Source organism: Amblyraja radiata, chromosome 7 (genome assembly GCF_010909765.2).
Source record: "Amblyraja radiata isolate CabotCenter1 chromosome 7, sAmbRad1.1.pri, whole genome shotgun sequence".
In the NCBI taxonomy this organism is placed as follows: domain Eukaryota; kingdom Metazoa; phylum Chordata; class Chondrichthyes; order Rajiformes; family Rajidae; genus Amblyraja; species Amblyraja radiata.
Window position 1 is genome coordinate 35,308,386 of NC_045962.1, and position 26,157 is coordinate 35,334,542.

A 26,157-nucleotide genomic window follows, 5' to 3' on the forward strand; every position below is an offset into this window, starting at 1 on the left:
GCATATTACACAAACCCACCACCCACTATGTAAAAAAGTCACCCCTCAGGTTCACATTAAATCTTTCCTCTCCTCACCTTGAAACTATGGTTCTAGCTTCCCCTACTCTGGCTAAAAGACTCTGAGCATTTCCCCTAAATATTTCCCTCATGATCTTATACACCTCTATAAGATCACCCCACAGCCTCTTGCGCTCAAATAAATAAAGTCGTAGCCTGCCCAACCTCTCCCTATAGCTCAGGCCCTCGAGTCCTGGCAGTTGTGATGTTGCCAGGACTTGAGGATCTGGGCTATCGGGAGAGGTTGGGCAGGTGTGAGGGGAAAGATTTAATAGGAACTCGAGCGGCAACATTTCAACATATGAAACAAGTTGCCAGAGGAGGTAGTTGAGGCAGGTACTATAACAACATTTATTTATTTATTTATTTATTTATTTATTTATTTATTCGGAACAAGTAAAGACATTAAAGACATTAATAGTAACAAAATCGAAATTATCAAACAATTGGACATTACAATCAATATTTACAAAGCAATGAAAAGAACAAAAGCAAAGTTCCAATGTGTCTGTACAAGCTCGAAAAGGAGTGAGAAGAAGAATAACTTATTAAATCTCACCCCTTTTCTCCAACACTTCTACCATGTTTAAAAATCAATTAATTAATAATAATACTACCCTAGGCAATTTCCCATAATACCTACAGACATATATATACATACAACTATTATGCACATACAAACTTCATATCTGAAGTACCCAAACATAAGTAAACAATAGTAAAGCAATAGATAAACATTAACCCCCACTTGTCAACCATCCCCTCCATCCCTGTACCCCTTGAAAATTATTTTTTTATATATCATTTAAAAATGATTCATGTTTGTGCATTGCTTTAATTCCCCGTTCAATTTATTCCACACTCCTACTCCACAAACCGAAATACAAAAGGTTTTTCTAGTCGTACGGACTCTTTGTTTCTTAAAGTTAAATATTCCTCTTAAATTGTAACCCCCCACACGCTCGTTAAATAATTTTTGAATGTTTCCAGGTAAATTTTAATTTTTGGCCCTAAACATTATCTGAGCTGTTTTGAATGTAACCAAATCTTCTAATTTTAATAATTTTGACTCTAAAAATAATGGATTCGTATGACCCAGATACTTAGCATTATGGATAATACGAATTGCTCTTTTTTGCATCATGGTTAATGAGTGTATCGAATTTTTATAGTTATTACCCCAGACTTCTGCACAATAATTTAAGTAGGGTAAAATTAATGAACAATAAAGAATACGGAGTGATTTGTAATCCAGAGCTTGCTTGGCTTTGTATAATACAGAGATACTTTTTGACAATTTTAATTTTACATGTTTAATATGTGATTTCCAGCTTATTTTATCGTCAATTATAACCCCAAGAAATTTATTTTCATGCACTCTTTCAACTTCCACCCCATTTATCTTTATACTTACTAGTGTATTTATTCTACAATTACCAAATAACATTATTTTAGTTTTACTCAGATTTAATGAAATTTTATTCCTATCAAACCATATTTTCAATTTACCCATTTCTTTTATTATTTTATCCAATAGCTGTTTTAAATTTTCCCCAGAACAAAAAATATTTGTATCATCTGCAAACAAAACCAGCCTCAAGCCATTTGGACAGGTACATGGTTAGGAAAGGTTCAGAGAGATACGTGTTAAACGCAGGCAACTGGGACAAGCCTGGATGGGCCATCTTGGTCAACATGAACAAGTTGGGCCGAATGACTCTATGACTATTATCTCCAACAGAAATTCCTGAAAATGCTTAAGAGCACAATAGAACATTTTTGAGCAACTTTAGTTTAGTTTGGTTTAGTTCAGTTCAGTTTAGTTTTGTTTGGTTTAGTTCAGTTTAGTTTATTTAGAGATACAGCATGCAAACAGGCCCTTCAGCACTCCGAGTCTACACTGACCATTGATAATCCATTCACACTAGTTCCATGTTATCCCACTTTCTTATCCACTCCCTCTGCTGCTTTGACTCACGGGGTTGTCCGAAGGTGGATTCACGCTGCATGAGCAACTTAGTTCTGGCGTTAGAGAGTACAATGTCACTCTCATCCTCATCCTCTTCCTCCAGGGGTTCCAACACGATGAGGTCGCTATAATACAGACTCCTGAGTATCTCTTCACAGTAGTAGGGAACTCCGTAACTACGTTCCATCAGCAACCTGTCACCCAGTGCAAAGGAAAACAACAACCTTACTTTTAGGTTTTAGTTTTAGAGATACAAGCGCGGAAACAGGCCCTTCAGCCCACCGTGTCCACGCCGACCAGCGATCCACTGCGCACTAACACTATCCTACGCACTCGGAACAATTTACAATTTTACCTAAGTCAATTAGCCCACAAACCTGCATGTTTTTGGAGTGTGGGAGGAAACCAGAGCGCCTGGGGAAAACCCACGCATATCACAGGGAGAGTGTACAAACTCCGTACAGACAGTACCCATAGTCAGAATTGAACCCGGGTATTTGACGCTGTAAGGCAGGTACTCTAACGCTGTGCCACCGTGTCACACTTACCGAAGGAATAGAATTAAATTTGCTACAGAGAGACACACAAGAGAGCAGATACTGGAATCTAGAGCAAAGCACAATGTGTCCTGGTATTTTTTAATAGATGCAGCATGGTAACAGGCGGCAAAGTGGCGCAGCGGTAGAGTTGCTGCCTTACAGTGCCAGAGACCCAGGTTCGATCCCGACTACAGGTGATGTCTGTACGGAATTTGTACGTATTCCCTGTGACTGCGTGGGTTTTCTCTGGGTGCTCCCACACTCCAAAGACGTGCAGGTTTGTAGGTTAATTGGCTTCTGTGGTGTAAATTGTCTCTAGTATGTAGGAATGTAGTATATAGTAATATATAAATTGTCTCTAGTATGTAGGAATGGAGTATATAGTAATGTACTGGATGATTGCTGGCCGCCATTGACTCGGTGGGCCAAAGGACCTGTTTCCATGCTGTATATAAAGTCTAAAGTGTAAAGTAAAGGCTCATCGGCCCACTGAGTCCACGCCGACCATCGATCCCCCATTCACACTATTTCTACATTATCCCACTTTCTCATCCACTCCCTACACAATTGGGTCAATTTACAGAGCCAATTATCCCACAAATCCCACATGTCTTTGGGATGTGGGTGGAAACCGGAGCACCTGGAGGAAACCCACGGTCACAGGGAGAACGTGCAAACTCCACATAGACAGTGCTGAGGGTCATGATTGAACCCAGTCCCCGTGCCACCCCTTACAGAGTCACATAACAAGGAAACAGGCCCTTTGGCCCAACTTATCCTTGCTGACCAACATGCCCATCTGTGCTAGGCCCATTTGCCTGTGTTTTGTCCATATCCTTAAAACCTTTCCTCTCCTGCTGAAGGAACTCATCGGGACAGGCAGCATCTATAGATGGAATGGCCAGTTGATGTTTCAGGTCACGATCCTTCTTCAGACTTTAAAAGGTTGCAACACCGTTTATTACATTTGGTATTATAAAACAGGGGAAGGTGTGTTACATGTCTGACTAAATGTTCCATAGAGTCATAGATTCATAGACGAAGGAAACTGGCATTCTTTTCATAACTCAGTTTTATCTTACAAACTGTGAATTTTAAAAAAGCTAGAATGTTCATATCTTTAGCATACATGCATTATAATTCTCTAGGTAGGAAAATAGCAATGAATAAGATTAATCTTTTACAAGAATGTTTTAATGTGTTACTTTATGTGGTCATCTGGTCACGTGTGTTACATTTTGGTTCACTTTCCAAAGAACGGCCTAATACAGGTCCTGTGGGGTTTTGTACTTACATTTCCAACTCTCGTGGGATACTAATCACGCCCAGGATCTGGCAGGCAAGTGGGCGGATTATACTTGGATCCAAGCCAGACAGCTTCACGTAGGACGTTCTCTGGCTCCTCATGACCATGATCGCGGCTTGGCACGGCGGCTTCTCCACTGTAAATGGTCGCAACGCCATCACCATAAACAGCGGGAGTGATGCACGCATCTGCAGGACAAGCTCCCATGAAGGCGTGTCAATATATTGGACTTGATCGATGACCAGCAACACCGTTTCACTTATAACGTTCTACAGGGAGCACGGCATAAATAGACAATTAGAGATACATCTGCTGGTCAATTATCTTCAGTTGATCTACTTGCAAACAATCAGATCACAATTATTATAATGTAATTACTTTTCTGAATGGTCTTTCCAAATGCGTCTTGCACTAAATGTTATTCCCTTTATCCTGTATCAGTACATTGTGGACGGCTTGACTGTAAACGTATAGTCTTTCTGCTGACTGGATAACACGCAAAAGCTTTTCACTGTACCTCTTTACATGGACAAGATTAAACTAAACTACAACTAGAAAGTAGGCCAGGGTACTGTCCCATTCACTTCTATCCCAATTGAGGGCATTGGAGTTTGTCGCTGGAACTGATGCGCTACAATGATGGGAACTACTATATACTCTGCACTCTGTATCTTCCCCTTTGCTCTACCTCTTGCTCTTGAGTTGGTCTTGATTGTATTTATGTACAGTATTATCTGCTCTCATTGGATATCTAAGCCTATTTTTTAAATATCTGTCATAGAATCATACAGTGCGGAAACTGGCCCTTCGGCCCAACTCATCCATGCTGACCAAAATGCCCGATCTAAGCTCGTCCCCTTTGCCCGTGCTTGGTCCATATCCCTCTAACCTTTTTCTATCTATGCACCTGCCCAGGGTATTGTAAATACTCTGATAGCACTTGCCTCAACTACCTCCTCTGCCAGCCTCCTCTTCCATAAACCCACCACTCTCTGAGTGAAAGAATCTTATTTAAATCTTGCCCCTCTCACCGTAAACCTGTCTCCTCTGCCTCTTGATTCCTCTACCCTGGTAAAAGACTCTGTGTATTACCCTATTTATTCCCCTCATGATCTTAAACATCTCTGTAAGATCAACCCTCAGCCAAGGAATAAAATCCTGACCTGCCCAACCTCTCCTATAGCTTAGGCGCACGAGTCCTGGCAACGTCCTCGTAAATTTTCACTACATTCTTTCCAGCTTATAAGAAGGATACTAGTTGCAAATGTAAGTCTTTTCTATCATAAACAGATTTCAAAGAACTGTCAGGAATTTAATAATTGATGCTTATGTATTGTGTCAGTATTGCTTTAATTTGACAAATATGGTTAAATATTACTTAAGCATTCGCTTAAGAGACTTTAAACTTTAGAGATACAGTGCGGAAACAAGCCCTTCAGCCCACTGAGTGCATGCTGACCAGCAATAACCCCATACACTAGCACCATCCTACACACTAGGGCAATTTACAATTTACAGAAGCCAATTAACCTACAAACCTGTATGTCTTTGGAGTGTGAGAGGAAACCAAAGCACCCGGAGAAAACCCATGCGGTCACAGGGAATAAGTGCAAACTCTGCACAGGCAGCACCCGTAGTCAGGATCGAACCCTGGTCTCTGGTGCCATGAGGCAGCGACTCTACTGCTGCACCACTGTGTCGCTCCAAATTAATGTTGTTGATTCACCGGTTAAAATACTTAATGTCTTGAAGATAAGGGCATGCCAGCAGAAATAATGATACAGGTACCAACAAACACAGTAACAGGAAGTGAATTGCTCAGATAAACCAGGAAGTTGTTGTGCCTATTTGTTTAATTCTTGACCAGAAATGCATTGGCTTTTAAAATCTCATTAAACAATTGTTACCTGTTTGATTACAGAAATCACATAATTTCGAAATGTCCTGTGCTTGGTTCTACTATCCATGAGAGATACTCTTTCAGAAATTGGAAACTGAGAAACAAAATTAAGATATTACACTATCCCATCCACCATTTTTTGTGTCCAAACATAAAACATGATTACAATTAGATATTTCACTATGGAAAGCATTTTTTTGCTGGAGGAACAAGGAACTGCAGATGCTAGCTTGTTGAAAAAGACAGAGTCCAGGGGTAACCCAGCAGATCAAGCAGCATCTCTGGAGAACATGGACAAGTGACCTTTCAGGGTCTGGACCCTTCTTCAGACTGATTCTTCAGACTTCAAGAAGATTACAATCGAGCTGTCCACAGTGTACAGACACAGTATGAAGGGAATAATGTTTAGTGGGAGATAAAGTCCAGAAACATTTGATTAAATAGTACAGAAGATAGACACAAAGTGCTGGAGTAACTCAGCGGGTCAGGCGGCATCTCTGGAGGACACAGAGAGGTGGCCTTTCAGGTTGGTCCCGTTTCAGGCTGATTGTGGTTGGGGAGAGGAAAAAAAGATGGGAGAGTGGAGGGACAGGACAAAGCCTGGCATTAGGGTTAGGGTGGTGAATACAAATAAGGGAGGAAAGGTGGTTGACAGGCAGATGGTTGGACAAAGATTAGAGATATTGGAATTATGGTTGGGTCAGTCTGAAGAAGGGTCCTGAACTGAAACATCGTCTATCCATGTTCTCCATTGATGCTGCCTGACCCGCTAAGTTACTCCGGCACTGTGTGTCTTTTTATTGCTTTCCATCCTGACTAGTCCTGTGATGGAACTCACTGTCCAGGCACAGAATTCCCAACCTCACCATTTTATCACGGCAGAAGAAACAGTCTAAACTACTGTTTAAAAGTTTAATTTTCTGACAATTAGTCTTTGTCTATCCTCTTTTCTTAATCAAAATAAACAATAGTTGTTTGCTTAACTTAGTCTGGAACCTCATTAAAACAAACAAAATTGTCCATGTGGACCTTATCAAGTCATTCCATCCACTTGATCATTGGTACCTAGTTTAAATTTCCAACTAAGATTGTACTTGATCAAGAGTCACACAACACGGAAACAGGTCCTTCGGCCCAGTTAGTCCATGCTGACCATCTACACTAGTCACATTTGTCCCTGCTTGATCCATATCCCTCTAAACCTTTCCTATCCATGTACCTGCCCAAAGGTCTTTTAAATGTTGTTATAGTACCTGCTTCGACTACCTCTTCTGGCACCTCCTTCCATATACCCATCACCCTCTGAGTGAAAAAGTCACCCTATTAAACCATTCCCCGCTCACCTTTAACCTATGGCCTCTAACTCTTGAAGATAGATACAAAATGCTGGAGTAACTCAGCGGGGCAGGCAGGGTCTCTGGATAGAAAAAATGGATGGTGTTTTGGGTCGAGATCCTTCAGAATGAGTCGGGGAGATGGAGATATAGAGATTTGGAAGGGTAAGATGTGAAAATGACAGATCAAAGGGGACGGAGCAAGGAAAATGTAGAATAGATCACTTAGCTGAGGGGAAGATGACACAAGGCATACATTTATTCAGGATGACAATAAACCTAGTCAGAGAACTCGGATGGGAGAGGGATGGAAAGAGAGGGAAAGCAAGGGTTACTTGAAGTTAGAGAAGTCAATGATCATACCGTTGGGTTGTAAGCTGCCCAAGCGAAAATACTAGTTCTTGATTCTACGCTGGAAAAAATGACTGTGCATTAACTCTATCTATTCCCCTCATGATTTTATACACATCTCTAAGATCACCCCTCAGCATCCTGTGCTCCATTCTTAGCCTCCCCAAAATGACCAATTGTCTAGCCTCCCAAACTATAATGTACTGCCCCTTCTAAAAATAACCAAATTGAGGTACAGCAGCGGATAGATAACTGTGATATGTGTACCGGCATGCTTTTGTCTACTGAAAAATCTCTGTTGTTAGAGCACAATTATAACTGGAATAGATTTTACTGTGGAATGACTGATTGATTGAAAGGCACAGAACCTTATGCCCACCAAATCCATGCCGACCATCGATCACCCGCTCACACTAGTTCTATGTTATCCCACTTCTACGTCCAGTTCCTACACGCTAGGGACAATTTACAGAGGGCCATTGAACCCACAAACCCGCATGTCTTTGGGATGTGGGAGGAAACCTATGTGGTCACTAGGAGAACGTGCAAACTCCACACAGGTTCACAGAGAGAACGTACAAACTCATGCACATGCAAGTAGCATCCGAGGTCATGATCGAACCCGGATCTCTGGTGCTGTAAGGCAGCGGCTCTACCCACTGTGCCACTGTGCCCGCCCATGGAGAAGAGATAGAAAGACTGCTTATCAACATTTCAAAAACATGCAACGTAGATATTGTCAAGTGGGAACAAGTTGTTCACGATAAGAAGATACATCATTAAAGTACTTCCCATAGTGAACCCATCACACAGCTGATAGTAACACAAATATCAAAGGAAAATGCTAGATTCTGCATTCATATGCAGGATTCACTGATTCATCTTTGTTTGTCTGCTCCCGGCAAAAATATCAGTCTCACTGCTCTTCAAAGAAATCTACAAAACGTTTATTCTTTTGACAAAATAATATTCTTGCCTCTTTTCTACAACATGGATGAAAGAAATGGCAATTGATACAATGTACAGACCCTTCGGCCCACCGATTCCGCGCCATCTATCGATCACCCGTTCACACTAGTTCCACGCCCTTCTCCACAGATGCTGCCTGACCTGTAGAGTTCCTCCAGCACACTTTGTTTTGCTCAAGATTCCAGCATCTGCAGTTTTCTTGTGTCTCTATATTTTGTCGTACAATTGTTTAATGTTCGCTCGCGATAGATTATTTTTGTACCTTCACAAAAAGTAGATCATTTAAGAGACATAAATCTTCCACCAATTCTGGCTTTGTAATCTTGCTCAATAAAACTCTTTCTCGCTCCGCATAACTTTTACAGTGGTTCACCTGCAGTAGTAATGCCATCATGGTTTGAATAGTATAATAGGGCTCAGTAATGTCCATTTTCCCCAATTCATACGGTAACACCCTGTATCGGACACCAAAAAGAATGAAATTAAAGGATCAATTCATTCCAGTCATAGAATCATACAGCACGGAAACAGACCCTCAGCCCAACTCATCCATGCTGACCAAGATGCCCCATCCAACCTATTCAGATTTGCCTGATTTTAAAGGCTTTCCTATCCATGTATCTGTTTAAGTGTAGGGATCTTAATTCCCCTACTCTGGGTAAAAGGTTTGCTCTATCTATTCTATTCCAAATTAAAAGTCTCATCTTGACCACTTCCTGATTGCACTGTGCTTTGATTTTAGAAAAAACGCTACCACATATGGCTGTGATTCTTTGGCCATCTTACTCAGAATCCTCCTCCGCTGCGCAGGCCCCGAGGATTTTTCCCATCGATGAAAAATAAAAAACATATTAGTGTTTAAAAAAATCTTGAGATTCTCTCTCCTATCAATCACCGCCATGAAGGCCACACCCCTTCCAGTGGGAGGGGGAGGGACTATAAAACCCAGAAGTGTGGGCGTGGCTCAGTCTGTCTGCAAGATGGCAAGGAAGAGGTCACGTCTCTCTGTCTGAGCTGGGAACCTAGTGAGTATGCAATGTACTTCAACAAATGATTTGTTAGCCCTTAATGAAAATGAAATGAGTTGTTTGGTCTGCCCTGTGCTTGAAAGTGCAATGGCAATGGAAATAAAATGAAAATGCAATCAGCTGTTTGGCTTGAGCCTGCCCTGTGCTTGAAACTGCAATGGCAATGGAAGTGACATGAAAATGCAATGAGCTATTTGGCCTGTCCTGTGCTTGAAAATGCAATGCAATTGGAAATGAAATGAAGTGAGTTGTTTGGCCTACCTGAAACCACTAATTTCAGCCCTATTAGCTGAGAAACCAGTCCTTTTTGCCCAAAATGCCCGTATTAGCCCAGGTGAAGCATTTTGGCCCAAAAGACCCGGGCCAGGCCAGGAAAAGTCCAGAAAAAGTGCCTTTCACTGAGATTTCACTCAGATTTTTTTTTAAAGAGCCCCCTTCAGCCCATCAGGCCTGTACTAGCCCAGGAGTCGCTTTGGCCCATCAGTAAGTATTCCCCCTGCAAGTATTAAACCTCACCCCAGTATTTTTATCCCTCCCTTCATTTGCTCCCTGTGAGATCCAGGTCAGGATAGTCTTTCCTCCTTCATTGCTGTGATCTGCAGAAAAAGATGAAAAATGTCTAAAATCGATTCTCCACCTTTTCCCCCTTCTCTCTCACAGAGTCTCTCACCTGTTTTGGACAGAATTTCTGGCAGTTTCTGAGCTGCCAGCCCACCAGGCCTGAGTGACTGAGCTACCAGCCCACCAGGCCTGAGTGACTGAGCTGTCAGCCTAAGAATCCATTCGGCCCGCAATGTCCATACTAGCCCTCTGGAAATCAGTCCCTTCGGCCCACAACACCCATACTAACGCTCCAGAAAGCCCCCCACTGGCCAGCAATACTGGAATTGGTGGAGAGGTGGAATATTACGTTGGGGGACCAGCCCTCCCGTGTGAACATGGGACCCAACGGGTCCCACTTAGTCTAGTATGCTTATATGAGCTCATCCCACAGCCTCCTGCACTCCAAGGAATAAAGTCCTAGCCTGCCCAACCTCTCCCTGTAGCTCAGGCCATCGAGTCCTGGCAACATCATCATAAATCTACTCGGCACTCTTTCCAGCTTACTGACATCCTTCCTATAGCAAGGTAACCAAAACTGAACACAATACTCCAAGTCCAGCCTTACCAACACTGTACAACTGTTTTATTTGAAAGTGAGTTTGGTTGCTACTTCTGCCACTTTCATGCAGATTGTTTGCCAATGTGTTGCAACTATGCCCTAGAAGTTTAATTAGTCCCGACACCTAGCTAAGTTTGGAGAGGTGGGGTTAGCTATCACAAGGGTGCCCTACCCATTCACAAATTCTTCTGAGAATTCTGTTCTTTAAAAAATAACTAACCTTTGCACAAAAGTGCAGAAAAGATTTACAATGATGTTGCCAGGACCTGAGCTATAGGGAGAGGTTGGGGAGGCTAGGATTGTATTCCTTGGAGTGCATGAGACTGAGGGGTGATCTTATAGAGGTGTATAAGATCATGAGAGGAATAGATAGAGTGAACTTGAGGACATGTTTCAGATGAGAAAGATTTAATAGGAACCTGAGGGTCAACTTTTTTCACTCAGAGGGTGGTAGGTATATGGATGAGCTGTCAGATGAGATAGTTGAGGCAGATACTATAACACCATTTAAAACACATTTGGGCAGGTACATGGATAGGAAATGTTTAGAGGGATATGGGCCAAATGGGAATAGTTTAGGTGGGGCATCTTGGTTGGCATGGATGAGTTGGGCCGAAGGGCCTGGTTCCAGCTATATGACTCTATGACTACAAATCAATTTTGTTTATTTGAAGTAATACCTAATTCAAATGTATTGTTCGATAAGAATTAATTGCTTTTGAGCCACTAACCTCACGTCGTCTGCTAGTGATGTACGGATGATTTCGGCAAGGAGTCGGCTTTTGCCATAGCCGACGGTTCCCTCGTACATGATCACCTGGCAACAGTCCATGGATTGCTGGGCCTTTGCTGCTACAAACTTTGTCATGGCCTTGTGGAAAATTCTCATCTCCTTCTCTCGGCCTTAAAGAAAAAAAGATTGAGGGGAATATAACCATATAACCATATAACAATTACAGCACGGAAACAGGCCATCTCGGCCCTACAAGTCCGTGCCGAACAACTTTTTTCCCTTAGTCCCACCTGCCTGCACTCATACCATAATCCTCCATTCCCTTCTCATCCATATGCCTATCCAATTTATTTTTAAATGATACCAACGAACCTGCCGCCACCACTTCCACTGGAAGCTCATTCCACACCGCTACCACTCTCTGAGTAAAGAAGTTCCCCCTCATGTTACCCCTAAACTTCTGTCCCTTAATTCTGAAGTCATGTCCTCTTGTTTGAATCTTCCCTATTCTCAAAGGGAAAAGCTTGTCCACATCAACTCTGTCTATCCCTCTCATCATTTTAAAGACCTCTATCAAGTCCCCCCTTAACCTTCTGCGCTCCAGAGAATAAAGACCTAACTTATTCAACCTATCTCTGTAACTTAGTTGTTGAAACCCAGGCAACATTCTAGTAAATCTCCTCTGTACTCTCTCTATTTTGTTGACATCCTTCCTATAATTGGGCGACCAAAATTGTACACCATACTCCAGATTTGGTCTCACCAATGCCTTGTACAATTTTAACATTACACCCCAGCTTCTACACTCTATAGATTGGGTAGAGTCTCTTCATAAGTTCTAGAAGCAGAATTAGGCCATTCGGCCCATCAAGTCTACTCTGCCATTCAATCATGGCTGATCTATCTTTCCCTCTCAACCCCATTCTCCTGACTTCTCCCCATAACCCCTAGCACCTTTACTTATCAAGAATTTGTCAATCTCCACCTTAACAATAACGGCCTCCACGGCCATCTGTGGCAATAGATTCCACAGATTTTACCCGGAGTAATGGAATAAATAACCAGGGGACATAGGTTCAATGTGTAGGAAGGAACTGCAGATGTTGGTTTACACCAAAGATAGACACAAAATGCCGGAGTAACTCAATGGATCATGCAGCATCTCTGGACAACATGGATAGGTAATGTTTCGAGTCTCTCAGACTTCTCTCAGACTTTCGAGTCTCTCAGACGTTCCTCAGACTGAGAGCTAGGGGAGAGGGAAAATAGAAAATGCTCAGATCAAATCAGAGTTGGCACAATGACCAAGGAAAGATGGAGCCCACAATGATCCATTGTTGGCTGTGGAAGAGGTGACAACGAAGGGGTATATAGATGTGAACGGTGTAACTGGCAAGACGACTAGGGTGGTGGAAGGTGGGAGGGAGAAGGTATGCAAGGGTTCAGCTGGCCTTTATGGCCAGCAGCAGCTTGCACTGTGTAAAATGGCACCAAAATCTGGCATCCACTGCATATGGATTTAATGGGCTGTTCCTATGCATGGATTTTTTGGGGGGATTGTCATTATGCATGGCAATAATCATACTGATTTTTAGTTTAGTTTAGACTAAACTAAACTAAAGTTGAACTAAACTAAATTAAACTATAATCTAAAAACCCATGGATGATCGATGGACGGCTTGGACTCGATCAGTTGAAGAAGGATCCCGATACGTCACCCATCTTTTTTCTCCAGAGATGCTGCCTGATCCGCTGAGTTTCGCCAGCACTTTGTGTCTATCTAACAGTGTGGCTGTGCCTGTGCTGTATCTCTAAACAAAATCAATAAGATACTTCCCGTGTTTTGAAATTTGGTTAACATGAACTCACCCAAAAGAGGATAATCTTCATCTTTTTCAACGGAGATTCGAGGTTTTCCAAGTATTCTAAGGAAAATATACAAGGAGCCTAAAATGATTTATTGTTAGTCTTATAACATAAGCAATTAATTATCTTTCAACTGATATTGTTAGTTGATCAAGATGCTCAAGCAAACCCTAAGCTCACCAGCGGGCTTGCACTATTAGTAATTATAATGAACACAATAATTAATTCATGCTATTGTAATGCGTTAATGATACACTATATTGAACGGAATAATTTTTTATAATACAATAAAGCAAAAGTTGGAAGTACTCCACAGAGCAGGCAGCACCAACGAAGAAATAAATAGTTAAATAGAAATAGTTTTTAGTATTTAGTATTTAGAGATGCAGCGTGGAAATGTCTTCATCAGTCCACTGAGTCCTTGCCGACCAGCGATCACCCATACACTAGTTCTATCCTACTCACCAGGAGACAATTTACAGAAGCCAATTAACCTGCAAACCTGCAAGTCTTTGGGATGTGGGAGGAAACCGGAGCACCCGGGGAAAACCCACATGGTCACGGGGAGAAGGCACAAACTCCATACAGACAGCATCCATAGTCAGGATTGAACCTAGGTCTCTGGTGCTGTGAGGCAGCAACTCAACTGCTCTGCCACTGTGCTGCCAAGTTGCTGTCTAACTTGTTCAAAAAAGAGCTGCAGATGCTGGAATATCGAAGGTACACAAAATTGCTGGGGAAACTCAGCGGGTGCAGCAGGATCTATGGAGCGAAGGAAATAGGCGACGTTTCGGGCCGAAACCCTTCTTCAGACCTGTTAAGTTTGTGTCCTCTCCTCAGGAGTAGTTGGATATTTTGAGAACTAAAATTGTGGAACAACAACTTTTTACTGCCTTTTATGAATATGTTGGGCAGGCTAGGACTGTATTCCTTGGAGCATGAGAAGATAAGGGGTGATCTTATTGATGTGTAGAAGATCATGAAAGGAATCGATAGAGCAAATGCACAGTCCTTTATCCAGAGTATGGGAATCAAAAACCATAAGACATGGATTTAATGTGAGCGGGGGGAAGATTTAATAGGAACCTGAGGGGCAACTTATTTCACACAATCCTACAGAGTTTATTGTTGTCAGTTCATAGGTCATATGTTCATGTCATCGGAGCAGAATTAGGTGATTCAGTCCATAGAGTCTACTCCACCATTCGGCCATGGCTGATCAATTTCCCCTCTCAACCCCATTTCCCCCTTAATCCTTGACACCCTTACTAATCAAGACCCTATCAATCTCCGCTTTAATAACACTCAATGACCTGTCCTCCACCTCTGTCTGAGGCAATGAATTAGATAGATTCATCACCCTGGCTAAAGAAATCCTTTGTCATCTCCATTCGAAACGTGCATCCTTTTTATTTGAGGTTATGCCCTCTGGTCCTAGACTCTCCCACTCATGGAAACATCTTCTCCACATCCACTCTCTCTAGGCCTTTCATCATTGTGTAAGTAGTCAAACGATGACTTACTTCTGATGTTTCTTGGACAGGTACTGGTAGATAGTGCCTGGGTTAGCTACGCCTTTCATAGCTCGCTTGGGAAGTTCAATGAAGTAGGAAGAAGGCATCTTGGCATGGTAGTGAGTCTCTTCATCACAGGAGACCATTCCTGGATAAGTCATCATCAAGCGTGCAGCCAGATTCACTTTCCGACCAATCACTTTTCAATGAGAAATGACATAAAAATTACTTCTTACAATTATCATTGCATACATTTAGTTTAGTTTAGTTTTTAAGAAACAGGCCCTTCGGGCCCACCGAGCCCATGCCAACCAATGACCAGCCATTCACACGAGCACTGTCCGACACACAAGGTACAATTTACTGAAGCCAATGAACCTACAAACCTGCATGTCTCTGGAATGTGGGAGGAAACCGGAGCATCAAAGAAAACCCACAAGGTCACAGGGAGAACGTGCAAACTCTGTATAGACAGCACCCATAGTTAGGATCGATCCCGTGTCTCTGGCGCCATAGCAGTATGCAACAAAAGGCTTTTGACTGTACCTCGGTAAACATGACAATAATAAACTAAATAAACTAAATTAAATAAGTAAAACAAGAAATTGGCAACACAAAACCTGCTAAAATGTGTAGAACGAAACTGCAGATACTGGTTTATATCAAAGATAGACACAAAGTGCTGGAGTAACTCAGCGGGCCAGGCAGCAACCCTGGGGACGAAGGGTTGGTGATGTTGGGGTCGGGACCCTTCATCAGACGTCAGAAGGATCCTGACCCGAAACGTCACCCATCCTTTTAACGCTGAGTTACTCCAGCACTCTGTGCCTATCTCCGGACAACACCTGCTACCTTTGGCTAATATAACTTGACGAAAGGCGTCTGCTTACCTGTGTACTCATGGCGTAGAGGATGCCCAACGACTCCACAGAATAAAGGGCCACTGGCCACGCCGATTGAAGTTACACTGAAATATGGGAATGCATAGAGTCACAGAGATGCACAGCATAGAAACCAACCCCTCCGCCCACCATATCCACACTGATGGGACCTATCTACCTGGGGGGTCCCAGCATGGGACCGCTAGGAACAATGGGGGGACCGGCGGGTTGGGGTGAGGTGGGTTGGGGGGGGGTGTCCTATTGCCATGTGCGGCGACAGTTCAGTGTTTTTGTAACTTTGTTGGCGCCAGACGGGTGTCGACCCTTGTGTACTGCCTAGGTTGCATGAGCAGAAATCCTGGGGGGGAGGATGGAGGGCATGTCCCTTCCATGTTTTGAGAGGTGTGGGACAATCCCCCCCCCCCCCCCCCCCCCCCCCCCGTTTTATAATCCGGATTTAGAAATTTGGTGAAAAAATCTATTCAATCCTCCGCTTTCCGTGAGACAGTGGGGGTGTCACTGTTAAGCCCTTGTTAAATGTTTCTATTAACATCGTATTAACACGATGTGTCACCAGTTGTGTTTTGACCTTCAAGTATTACTGGGGGTATTCACGGAGAATTTCTTAAAGCTGTCTGAGGCGGGTACAATTACCATTTGAACTAATTGTATGGATTGGTGGATGGGAAAGATTTAAACGGGTAACGGATTTAAACAGGTCAGGTCATTAAGGGCTCCGGTTGAACGGGTTTTCTGGCTGGCTTGCAGGTAAGTCCCTCATTCACGGTCACTCACGTTAATTAGTATTTTTCCCCCCATCTCTCACTCTCTCACTCTCTCCCCCCTCCAAGGTTGGTTCTTCTGTTTGCCTTTATTTGCTTCAGTTTTATTTGTTTAAGTGTTATTTATCACATTGTAGCTTTTGAAAGATTCAAGCGGGTATCAGACGCTTTCTAAGGGCTGAATCGGCCGGTATGCAGTTCCTTTCATCACCCGGCATGGCTTAAAATCAAACTGTCGAGATGATCGAGGCTCCGGATGTTGAAGCCCCCGCCAGCTGATTTTAAGCTGCGCCGGGCGATGAAAGGTCCTGCGAACGGGCCGATTCAAGCCCCACGATTCGAGGTGGACAAAGCTGCTGTTGCTGGAGTTTGGAGTCGGTTACCAACCAGATCAGTTCCCAATGTTACCGTCCACAGGGCCCACGGCCGAAGCTTCCGAAGTCTTGCGTGTGTGTGTGTGCACGTGTGCGCGGCCACCAAGAAATTGTGGCCCCCCCCATGTATTGATATGAATTTCCGCCCCTGCTAGGTTGTATGCAAAACAAAGCTTTGCTCTGTACCTAGGCACCCTAGGTACATTTGACAATAGAAGTATCATTCATTCATACAGTAATCTCAAGAGTCCACATTTAGGTCTGTTTCCTTCTAAGCATTGCCTATCCCGCTGCCCATCTAAAGGTCTCTCAAAATGACCAGAAGGACATGGGTCTTGTGCAAGCAGAGATTAGTTTATCAAAAGTTTTGGGGAGACGGCAGGACAATGAGTTTGAGAGGGAAAGACAGATCAGCCGTGATTCAAAGGCAGAGGGGACTCGATGGGCCGAATGGTCTAATTCCGCTCCCATGATTTATGAACATGAATCTTGGCATCATTACCAGCATGGACATTGGCGGCCAAAGGGCTTGTTAGTTTAGTTTAGAGATACAGCATGGAAACGGGCCATTTGGTCCACTAAGTCCACGCCAACCATTGATCACCCGTTCATGTTAGTCCCTACACACTCTGGGCAAAATCTTTATCTTAACCTATAAACCCGCACGTCTTTGGGATGTGGGAGGAAACCCATGTGGTCATAAGGAGAACATTCAAACTCCACACGGAAAGCACCTGAGGTCAGGTTCGATCCCAGGTGTCTGGCATTGTGAGGCAGTGGTTCTACCAGCTGCACCATTGTGTCGCCAAAATTAATGTTCATGTGTTGTACCTTACTAAAGAAAACTCCAAAGCCAAAATGTCACCTATCCATGTTTCCCACTGCATTCACCCTATCTATTTGGCTCATGATATTATACACCTCTATAAGATCACCCCTAATACTCCTGCACTCCAAGGAGTAAAGCCCTAGCCTGCCCAACCTCTCATTGTAGCTTAGGCCCTTGATTCCAGGCCACATCCTCAAAAATCTTCTTTGCATTCTTTCCAGCTTAACGACATCCTTCCAATAGCTGGGTGACCAAAACTGAAGACAATACTCCAAATGTAGTCTCACCACCATTTTTTACAAACTAGTTTTCTACAAGTGCCAGAGGAGGTAGTTGAGGCAGGGACAATCCCAACATTTAAGAAACAGTTATACAGGAACATGGATAGGACTGGTTTGAAGGGATATGGACCAAATGCTGGCAGGTGGGACTAGCGTAGCTGGGACATGTGGCCGGTGTGGGCAAATTGGGTCAAAGGGCCTGTTTCCACACTGTATCACTCTATGACTCTAAGCTGAATGCTTACCTGACGTATCGCAATTTATTGCAGAACTCATGGACATTGTGGGAACACTGTAAAGCATTTCCACATTCATCTTCTCCTTTGTCACCAGGAAGACCAAAAGCACAAAGAAATGTACATCCCTTAAATTAATAACATACGTGTTACAAGCATGATTGTCACAACTGGATTTAAGCACATGTTTTACAACTGACCTGCACTGTGAACCGATAGCCCTCTGTTATAGATGCATAGAGTCATACGGCGTGCACACATGCCCTTCCGCCCAACTTGCCCACGCGGACCAACATGCTCCTTCTGCTCTAAACCCACATGCCTGCAATTTGCCCATATCTCTCTAAATCTATCCGATCCATGTACCTGTCTGAATGTTTATTAACTCTTGTGATAGTGCCTGCGCAACTATCTCCTCTGGCAGCTTGTTCCATACACCCACCACCCTTTGTGTGAAAAAGTCACCCTTCATGTGAAAAATGTTCCTATTAAATCTTTCCCCTATCACCTTAAACCTATGTCCTCTTGTCTTTGATTTCCCTATGGCTCTATGGCTCTAAGTAAAACTGTTTTCAGGGGATATTTACCAAGGATGGATTCAAGTTGTGGATTCGATGGGCCGGAAGGCTTGTTTCTATGTTGTATCTCTGGACTAACCTGTTAGTGCCATCTGCTGGCTACTTACTTTGTCAAACATAAAGACTTTATTTATCCTCCCCTGATAGTTTCTGAATTCGTTGTTGATTCCAACACAGCAAGCCTGAATGGATTGGCATTGATGGTACATGGTTGCATTTTCCACAAACTGCAGGTTCACAAACACCACCGTTGCAGGTCGCATTTCAGACAAATAATCCAGCGGTACAGCATCATCAATCTAAACATCGACAAAAATTCACTCGGTTAAATGGTGCAACTTAAAAAAGATAGGGCTTTCATATTAGAATCAGAGAGACATAGGCATCACAGTGGCGCAGCAGTAGAGCCACTACCACTCAGCGCCAGAGACCCGGGTTCGTACCTAACCTCAGGTGCTGTCTGTACGGAGTTTGTATGTTCTTCCCGTGACCCACGTGGGTTTTCTCTGGGTACTCCCACATCCCAAAGAAGTGCAGGTTTGTAGGTTAATTGGTCCCCTGTAAATTGTCCTTAGCGTGTAGGATAGAACTAGTCGGCATCAACCCGGTTGGACGAAGGGCCTGTTACCATGCTGTATCTCTAAACTAAATTAAACATACGGCAGGGAAACAAGTCCTTCAGTCAACTCGTTCATGCTGACCAAAATGCCCCATCTATGCTGGCCCCATTTTCACCTGTTTGTCCCTCATCCCTCTAAACCTTTCCTATCCATGTACCTGTCCAAATGTCTTGCTATTGCGCCTGCCTCTCCTACCATCTCTGGCAGCTCGTTCCATATACACACCATCCTCTGAATGAAAAAATTGCCTCGAAGTACATGTTTCCTATTAAATCTTTCTCCCCTCACCTTATACCTATGGCTCTTGATTCCCCTAGCCTGGGTAAAATACTCTGAACTGACAACAATAAGCTGTGCAGGAATGTGAATTCGAAGAAGGATAGAAAGAGATTTCAAAGTTTCAAAGTCATACAGCACAGAAACAGGCTCTTCGGCACAACCTGGCCATGCTGACCAACACTAGTCCCACCAGCCTGCGTTTGGCCCATATCCCTCTAAACCTTTCCTATCCATGCACCTGTCCAAAGGCCTTATAAAAGTTGTTATACTACCTGTCTCACCTATCTCCTCTGGCTGCTTGTTTAATATACCCACCACCTTCTGTGTGAAAAAAGTTGCCCCCCCGGGTTCATATTAAATCTTTCTCCTCTCACCTTAAACCCATGTCCAATGGTTCTTGATTCCCCTACTCTGCATAAAAGACTCTGTGCATCTATTCCCCTCACGATTTTATACCGAAGATCACCTACCAGTCTCCTGTGCTTCAAGGAATAAAGTCCTAGCCTGCTCAACTTCTCCCTCTCGCTCAGGCCCTCGAATCCTTATAAAATGCAGAACAAAGTTTATGTTCCACAATTTTAGTTCACAAAAGATCCAACTACTCCAAAGACCCTATGCATTCACCCTGGGCTCGGTGGGCCGATGGTTTGTTTCCATGCTGCACTTTTAAACTCTAAACTGGTTCTAGACATAAATGATGGCATTAATATTTTGTACCTTAAGTAAAACAGTTTTCAGCAGATATTTACGTAGCACAGATTCGAGCTGTGCATTTGGCAGTAATCTTGATGTTTTCCTTATTGCCTCTGTAAATGAATCTAAAGTCAGTTTCTTGCGAACACAGGAAATGCCCTAATCTTGGTAGCTGAGCACCCGTGAAAACTAGCGCCAAGAGAATGAACATACTTTTACTGACACCAACTTCTTGATATTCCAAGTGGGTCCCACATTTTCTCACGTACGCATCAACTGAAAAGCGAGGATCTCTCTTTATATAACGCACCTGCATTAAAAGAACATTTTAACATGTTAACGTACTCTGTAAACGTACTTGTGGCTTAAATCAATAGACAGCTTCCTTTTGTATTGCCAACATTTGTTAACATTGTTATGGCTACATTTAAAATGCAGCAGGTGTAACTCCATTTTAAATTAAACATGTGAAAATCTCCGCTGCCTTCTCCATAAAACCATAGGGCGTAGGATTTAGGCCATTCACTCATTGAGTATTTTTATGCCAGAGATTGATAGGTTTTTGATTTGGGCGTTAAAGGTTATGGGGAGAAGGCAAGAGAATGTGGTTGAGAGGGAAAAACAGGTCAACTATGATTGAATGGTGGAGTAGACTCGATGGGACGAATGGCCTAATTCTGCTCTTATGTCTTATGGTCTACTGAACTGATGTGCTACAATGCTGAGAACTATGATCTGCATTCTGTATCTGTTGTGCTTGAGTTTCTGATTGTATTTATGTATAGTTAGTTAGCTAGCTTTTTTTATTGTCATGTGTACCGAGGTACAGTGAAAAGCATTTGTTGCATGCTAACCAGTCAGCAGAAAGACAATACATGATTACAATCAATCCATTTACAGTGTATAGATACATGATAAGGGAATAACGTTTAGTGCAAGGTAAAGCCAGCAAAGTCCGATCAAGGATAGTTCAAGGGTCACCAAAGCTGTAGATAGTAGTTCAACACTGCTCTCTGGTTGTGGTGGGATGATTCAGTTGCCAAATAACAGCTGGGAAAAAACTGTCCCTGATTCCGGTAGTGTGCATTTTCACACATCTATACCTTTTGCTTGATGGGAGAGGAGAGAAGATGGAGTGGCCAGGGTGCGACTCATCCTTGATTATGTTGCTGGCCTTGCTGAGGCAGCGTGAGGTATAAATTGAGTCAATAGAAGGGAGGATGGTTGGTGTGATGGTCTGGGTTGCGTCCGCAATTCGTTGAAAATTTATTGCGGTTTTGGATGGAGCTGTTCCCAAACCAAGCTGTGATGCATCCTGATAAAATTATTTCTATGGTGCATCTGTAGAAGTTGGTGGGAGTTGTAGGGGACATGCCAAACTTCCTAAGCCTTCTAAGGAAGTAGAGGCGTTGGTGTGCTTTCTTGGTCGTTGCTTCAATATGGTATTATCTGATGTGATTGGATAAGAAACAAAGCTTTTCACTACACATGAGAATAATAAAGTGAAATCTATATCAGGTCTGTAATTTAGTGAGAAATATTGAACGTACTTTTACAGCTCGTTCATTCTCGATCTTCTCGACGACAATATTGGATCGGTCACACAGCTCCCAGGCATTTGGGGATAAAATCACAGTATTGGCTGAAGCAAGTCCTTCAGCTTTACGAACTTCATCGATTGCTCGCCCTATTAATGCATAGTAACGGGAATCCTCGTCTCCCATCACCACTTTGGAAAGCTTCCCTGCTGAAATACCTGCAAAGAAATAACAAAGACTGTGAGTTCATCATCGTTACTTCAAAACTCACTCATGTTGAAATTTCGAGGGTGCTTAAAGGCCCGGATAGAGTGGAACTGGAGGGAGGGAAAGGCCAGAACAAATCTGGGTGCACAACAGATGACCAAGGACGAATGGAGCCCACAATGGCTCATTGTTGGCTAGGGAAGACATGATAATGATGGGATGCAGACATGAGAACAGTAGAACTGGTAGGATGACTAGGAACGGGAGAGGGAGGTGGGGAGGGGGTGGGGGGGGGAGGGGGGGGGGAGGTGGAGGTGGAGGTGGAGGGAATGCAGGGGTTACTTGAAATTAGAGAAATCAGCGTTCATACTGCTGGGTTGTAAGTTGCCCAAACGAAATATGAGGTGCTGATCCTCCAGCTTGCATGAGGCCTCACTCTGACAGTGGAGGAGGCCCAGGTCCGAGATGCTGCCTGTCCTGCAGAGTTACTCCAGAATTTTGTGTCTATCTTCGGTTTAAACCAGCATCTGCAGTTCCTTCCTACATAAGGTCAGTATTGGAATATCTTGCAGCCCTGATTTGTTCTGGCCTTTTCCTACCTCCAGTACCCACCCCCCCCCCCCCCCCCCCTCTACTTTCAGTCTGAAGAAGGGTCCTGACCCAAAGCATTACCTGTTCCTGACCCGCTGAGTTACTCCAGTGCACTGTGCCTATCTTTGGCATAAACCAGCAACTGTAGTTCTTTCTCACACATGTACCTGTTGAAATGTTTTTTTTAATTGGCATGTGTCCATGCTGTATTTCTAAACTAAACTAAATTGGAGATTACCTATTTTTACTCTGAGCTTCACCCCTACTTCCGTTTCCCTGTTGTCGCATTTGTCCTGTATATTCAGGCTGCATTTCACAGCCAAGGAGAGCACCTCACTCAGCTCTTTCCTGTGTTCTCTCCACAATGCCAACATCGCATCACCTGTGAAGACACAAAATGGAGGCACAGTAAAGAACCATTCCGTGGAGCCATCCAAAAATCACCCGTCGGGCCGCAGCTATACCCCAACAGCAGGCCTGGCTGGCCCACCCTGAGGCGTAACCTCTACACAAAGAGGACCCTGAGGGGCAACTTTTTTACACAAAGGGTGGTGGGTGTATGGAACGAGCTGCCGGAGGAGGTAGTTGAGGAAGGGACTATTGCAATGTATAAAAAACATTTAGACAGGTACATGGATAGGATAGGTTTAGAGGGATATGGGCCAAACGTGGGACTAGTGTAGATGGGACATGTTGGTCAGTATGGGCAAGTTGGGCCGAAGGGCCTGTTTCCACACTGTATCACTCTATGACTATGAATGGGGAACGCGCCCGGAGAGGGAAGCCGTCGAGCCCGGCCCCTGCTTGTCCCAGAGAACCAGAGAGGAGGGTGGAGGGAGTGGGTGATGGCACAAAGGCTGAAGGTGGCCGGGTGAGGAGAGGGACGATCCAGGTGGAGGCAACGGCTGCAACAGGCCTCTGTGGCCAGCTTCAGCTGGGTCTGTGAAATGGCACCTAAACCCGGCCGGCGACTCATGTACATGATCTCAGTGGGCTGTTTCTAAACACTCTGTACTCAATCCGGGATTTTATTTATGTATGGTGATAGTTTACTGAACTGTATGCAAAACAAAAATGTCACTGTACCTCCGCGCATGTGATAATGACAACCCATTGAACAATTGAAATAATCACCAAATTTCAAAAAATGTTAATTTACAACTTCTTACCTGCGTAGTTCACAATGTCTCCCCCTGCTCGAAGAATATCTAAAAGATATTAGGATTAATAAGCATTATTTGGAATAGTTATGATGAACAAAACTAATTAGCCACATCACTACACTTTGCCTTACTTAAAAGCTATCAATAGAGGGTGGATTATTTTTGGGAAAGAAATAGCAGGAAAACAGGCCCTTCAGCCCATCAAGTCTATGCTAACCATCGATCACCCTTTAGTTCTATGTTATCTTAAAAACGCACACCACAAGACTCAGGACCAGCTTCCCCTCTATTATCAGGCTTCTGTATGGTCCCTTCCATAAGCTAGAACAGTGTTTCCCAAAGTGGGGTACGCATACCCCCAGTGGTAGGTCTTCAGGGGGGTATGCGGCAATTTTAAGCTATGTACTACTGAAACAGAATTATTATTAGAAAAAACATACTGTGGTTACAAATTATTTTATACATACGTATTTGCAAATAAATTATATATTTCGTATGAATTCTCCTACTCAAGTTGTGATAGCTGCTGCATTTGGTTAGTTTGCAGACTCCCGCGCAACTCGTAAATTTTCGTATAGTCTCACTTGCCCGAATGGTTTGCTATTCATGTGCGTCAGCGACTAAGAAAGAGTAATCATATGGTCGTGGGTAAATGCCTTTCTAGCCCTTAAATTCTCAATTATGGATCATTGGTTAAAAACAGGGTGTCTAAAATGCACAAAAGAGAGCCATAAGGAAGATAGAAGTAGCAGCAGACAATGAGAAAACGTTGATATATCTGGACCAAATGAATGTATTGAAATTGAGAAGGGTGTGCCACCTGACATCTCTAAAGGACCAACTAAGAAGATGGCAAAGAAACTTCATAAGTACGATGTAAATTACTTGAAATATGCATTTTCAAGGACGTGAGGTGAAGATGAAACATAGAAACATAGAAATTAGGTGCAGGAGTAGGCCATTCGGCCCTTCGAGCCTGCACCGCCATTCAATATGATCATGGCTGATCATCCAACTCAGTATCCCGTACCTGCCTTCTCTCCATACCCTCTGATCCCCTTAGCCACAAGGGCCACATCTAACTCCCTCTTAAATATAGCCAATGAACTGGCCTCGACTACCCTCTGTGGCAGAGAGTTCCAGAGATTCACCACTCTCTGTGTGAAAAAAGTTCTTCTCATCTCGGTTTTAAAGGATTTCCGCCTTATCCTTAAGCTGTGACCCCTTGTCCTGGACTTCCCCAACATCGGGAACAATCCTCCTGCATCTAGCCTGTCCAACCCCTCAAGAATTTTGTAAGTTTCTATAAGATCCCCTCTCAATCTCCTAAATTCTAGAGAGTATAAACCAAGTCTATCCAGTCTTTCTTCATAAGACAGTCCTGACATCCCAGGAATCAGTCTGGTGAACCTTCTCTGCACTCCCTCTATGGCAATAATGTCCTTCCTCAGATTTGGAGACCAAAACTGTACGCAATACTCCAGGTGTGGTCTCACCAAGGCCCTGTACAACTGCAGTAGAACCTCCCTGCTCCTATACTCAAATCCTTTTGCTATGAAAGCTAACATACCATTCGCTTTCTTCACTGCCTGCTGCACCTGCATGCCTACTTTCAATGACTGGTGTACCATGACACCCAGGTCTCGCTGCATCTCCCCTTTTCCTAGTCGGCCACCATTTAGATAATAGTCTGCTTTCCTGTTTTTGCCACCAAAATGGATAACCTCACATTTATCCACATTATACTGCATCTGCCAAACATTTGCCCACTCACCCAGCCTATCCAGAACCGGCTCCATTATGTGTTATTTGTCATGACATTTTAACAAATGAGAGTATGAAGCCTTCCAACTTGAAGCACCATTTTGAATCGAAATATATCGAATAGAAAGACAAACCTGTGAAATGTTTTGAGAAGAAACTTAAAGATTAAAAAAACCCTCAGAAAATAATGTGGTGCCTGACAGGAATTGAGAATAAAAAAGCCTTATTAGCCTCATATATGGTGTCGCTCTTAATAGCAAAAAATGGGGCACCGGAGACAATTGGCGAAACCTTGGTCAAGCCTGCAGCAAAGATAATGGCAGAAGTAATGATCGGAGACGACGCAAAAAGGTCTTTTGATCGTATTTGTCTCTCAAATAATACTGTTCATCGAAGAATCACCAAATTGGCTGAAAATATAATACAAATATTATTGTCCAACATCTGTCAGAATCGTTATTATGCATTACAGGCGGACGAATCCACTGACATTGCGAATTTTGCAAATCTTTTGGTATTCGTTAGGTATGAAAAAGACAAAGAAATTATGACGACATTTTAACTTGCCAACCTTTGCCAGAACATACAACTGGAGAAGACATTTTTAACAT

At 43.3% G+C, this 26,157-nt stretch overlaps 1 protein-coding gene across 1 annotated transcript in view; it reads right to left on the minus strand.

The window, feature by feature from the left end:
* The window catches only part of adcy10 (adenylate cyclase 10), a 78,535-nt gene that overhangs the window by 48,618 nt on the left and 3,760 nt on the right, over positions 1-26,157 (minus strand). Inside the window, exons 3-17 of the mRNA XM_033023491.1 lie at positions 23,789-23,827; positions 22,858-23,001; positions 21,834-22,039; positions 20,497-20,593; positions 20,308-20,396; positions 18,799-18,990; positions 18,123-18,241; positions 15,621-15,697; positions 14,740-14,929; positions 13,220-13,275; positions 11,349-11,520; positions 8,690-8,882; positions 5,781-5,867; positions 3,862-4,142; positions 2,004-2,222 (exon numbers count right to left, since the gene is read on the minus strand). Of these exons, the coding sequence (XP_032879382.1) occupies positions 2,004-2,222; positions 3,862-4,142; positions 5,781-5,867; positions 8,690-8,882; positions 11,349-11,520; positions 13,220-13,275; positions 14,740-14,929; positions 15,621-15,697; positions 18,123-18,241; positions 18,799-18,990; positions 20,308-20,396; positions 20,497-20,593; positions 21,834-22,039; positions 22,858-23,001; positions 23,789-23,827 (2,161 nt within the window). The remainder of the gene's footprint in view (positions 1-2,003; positions 2,223-3,861; positions 4,143-5,780; positions 5,868-8,689; positions 8,883-11,348; positions 11,521-13,219; positions 13,276-14,739; positions 14,930-15,620; positions 15,698-18,122; positions 18,242-18,798; positions 18,991-20,307; positions 20,397-20,496; positions 20,594-21,833; positions 22,040-22,857; positions 23,002-23,788; positions 23,828-26,157) is intronic.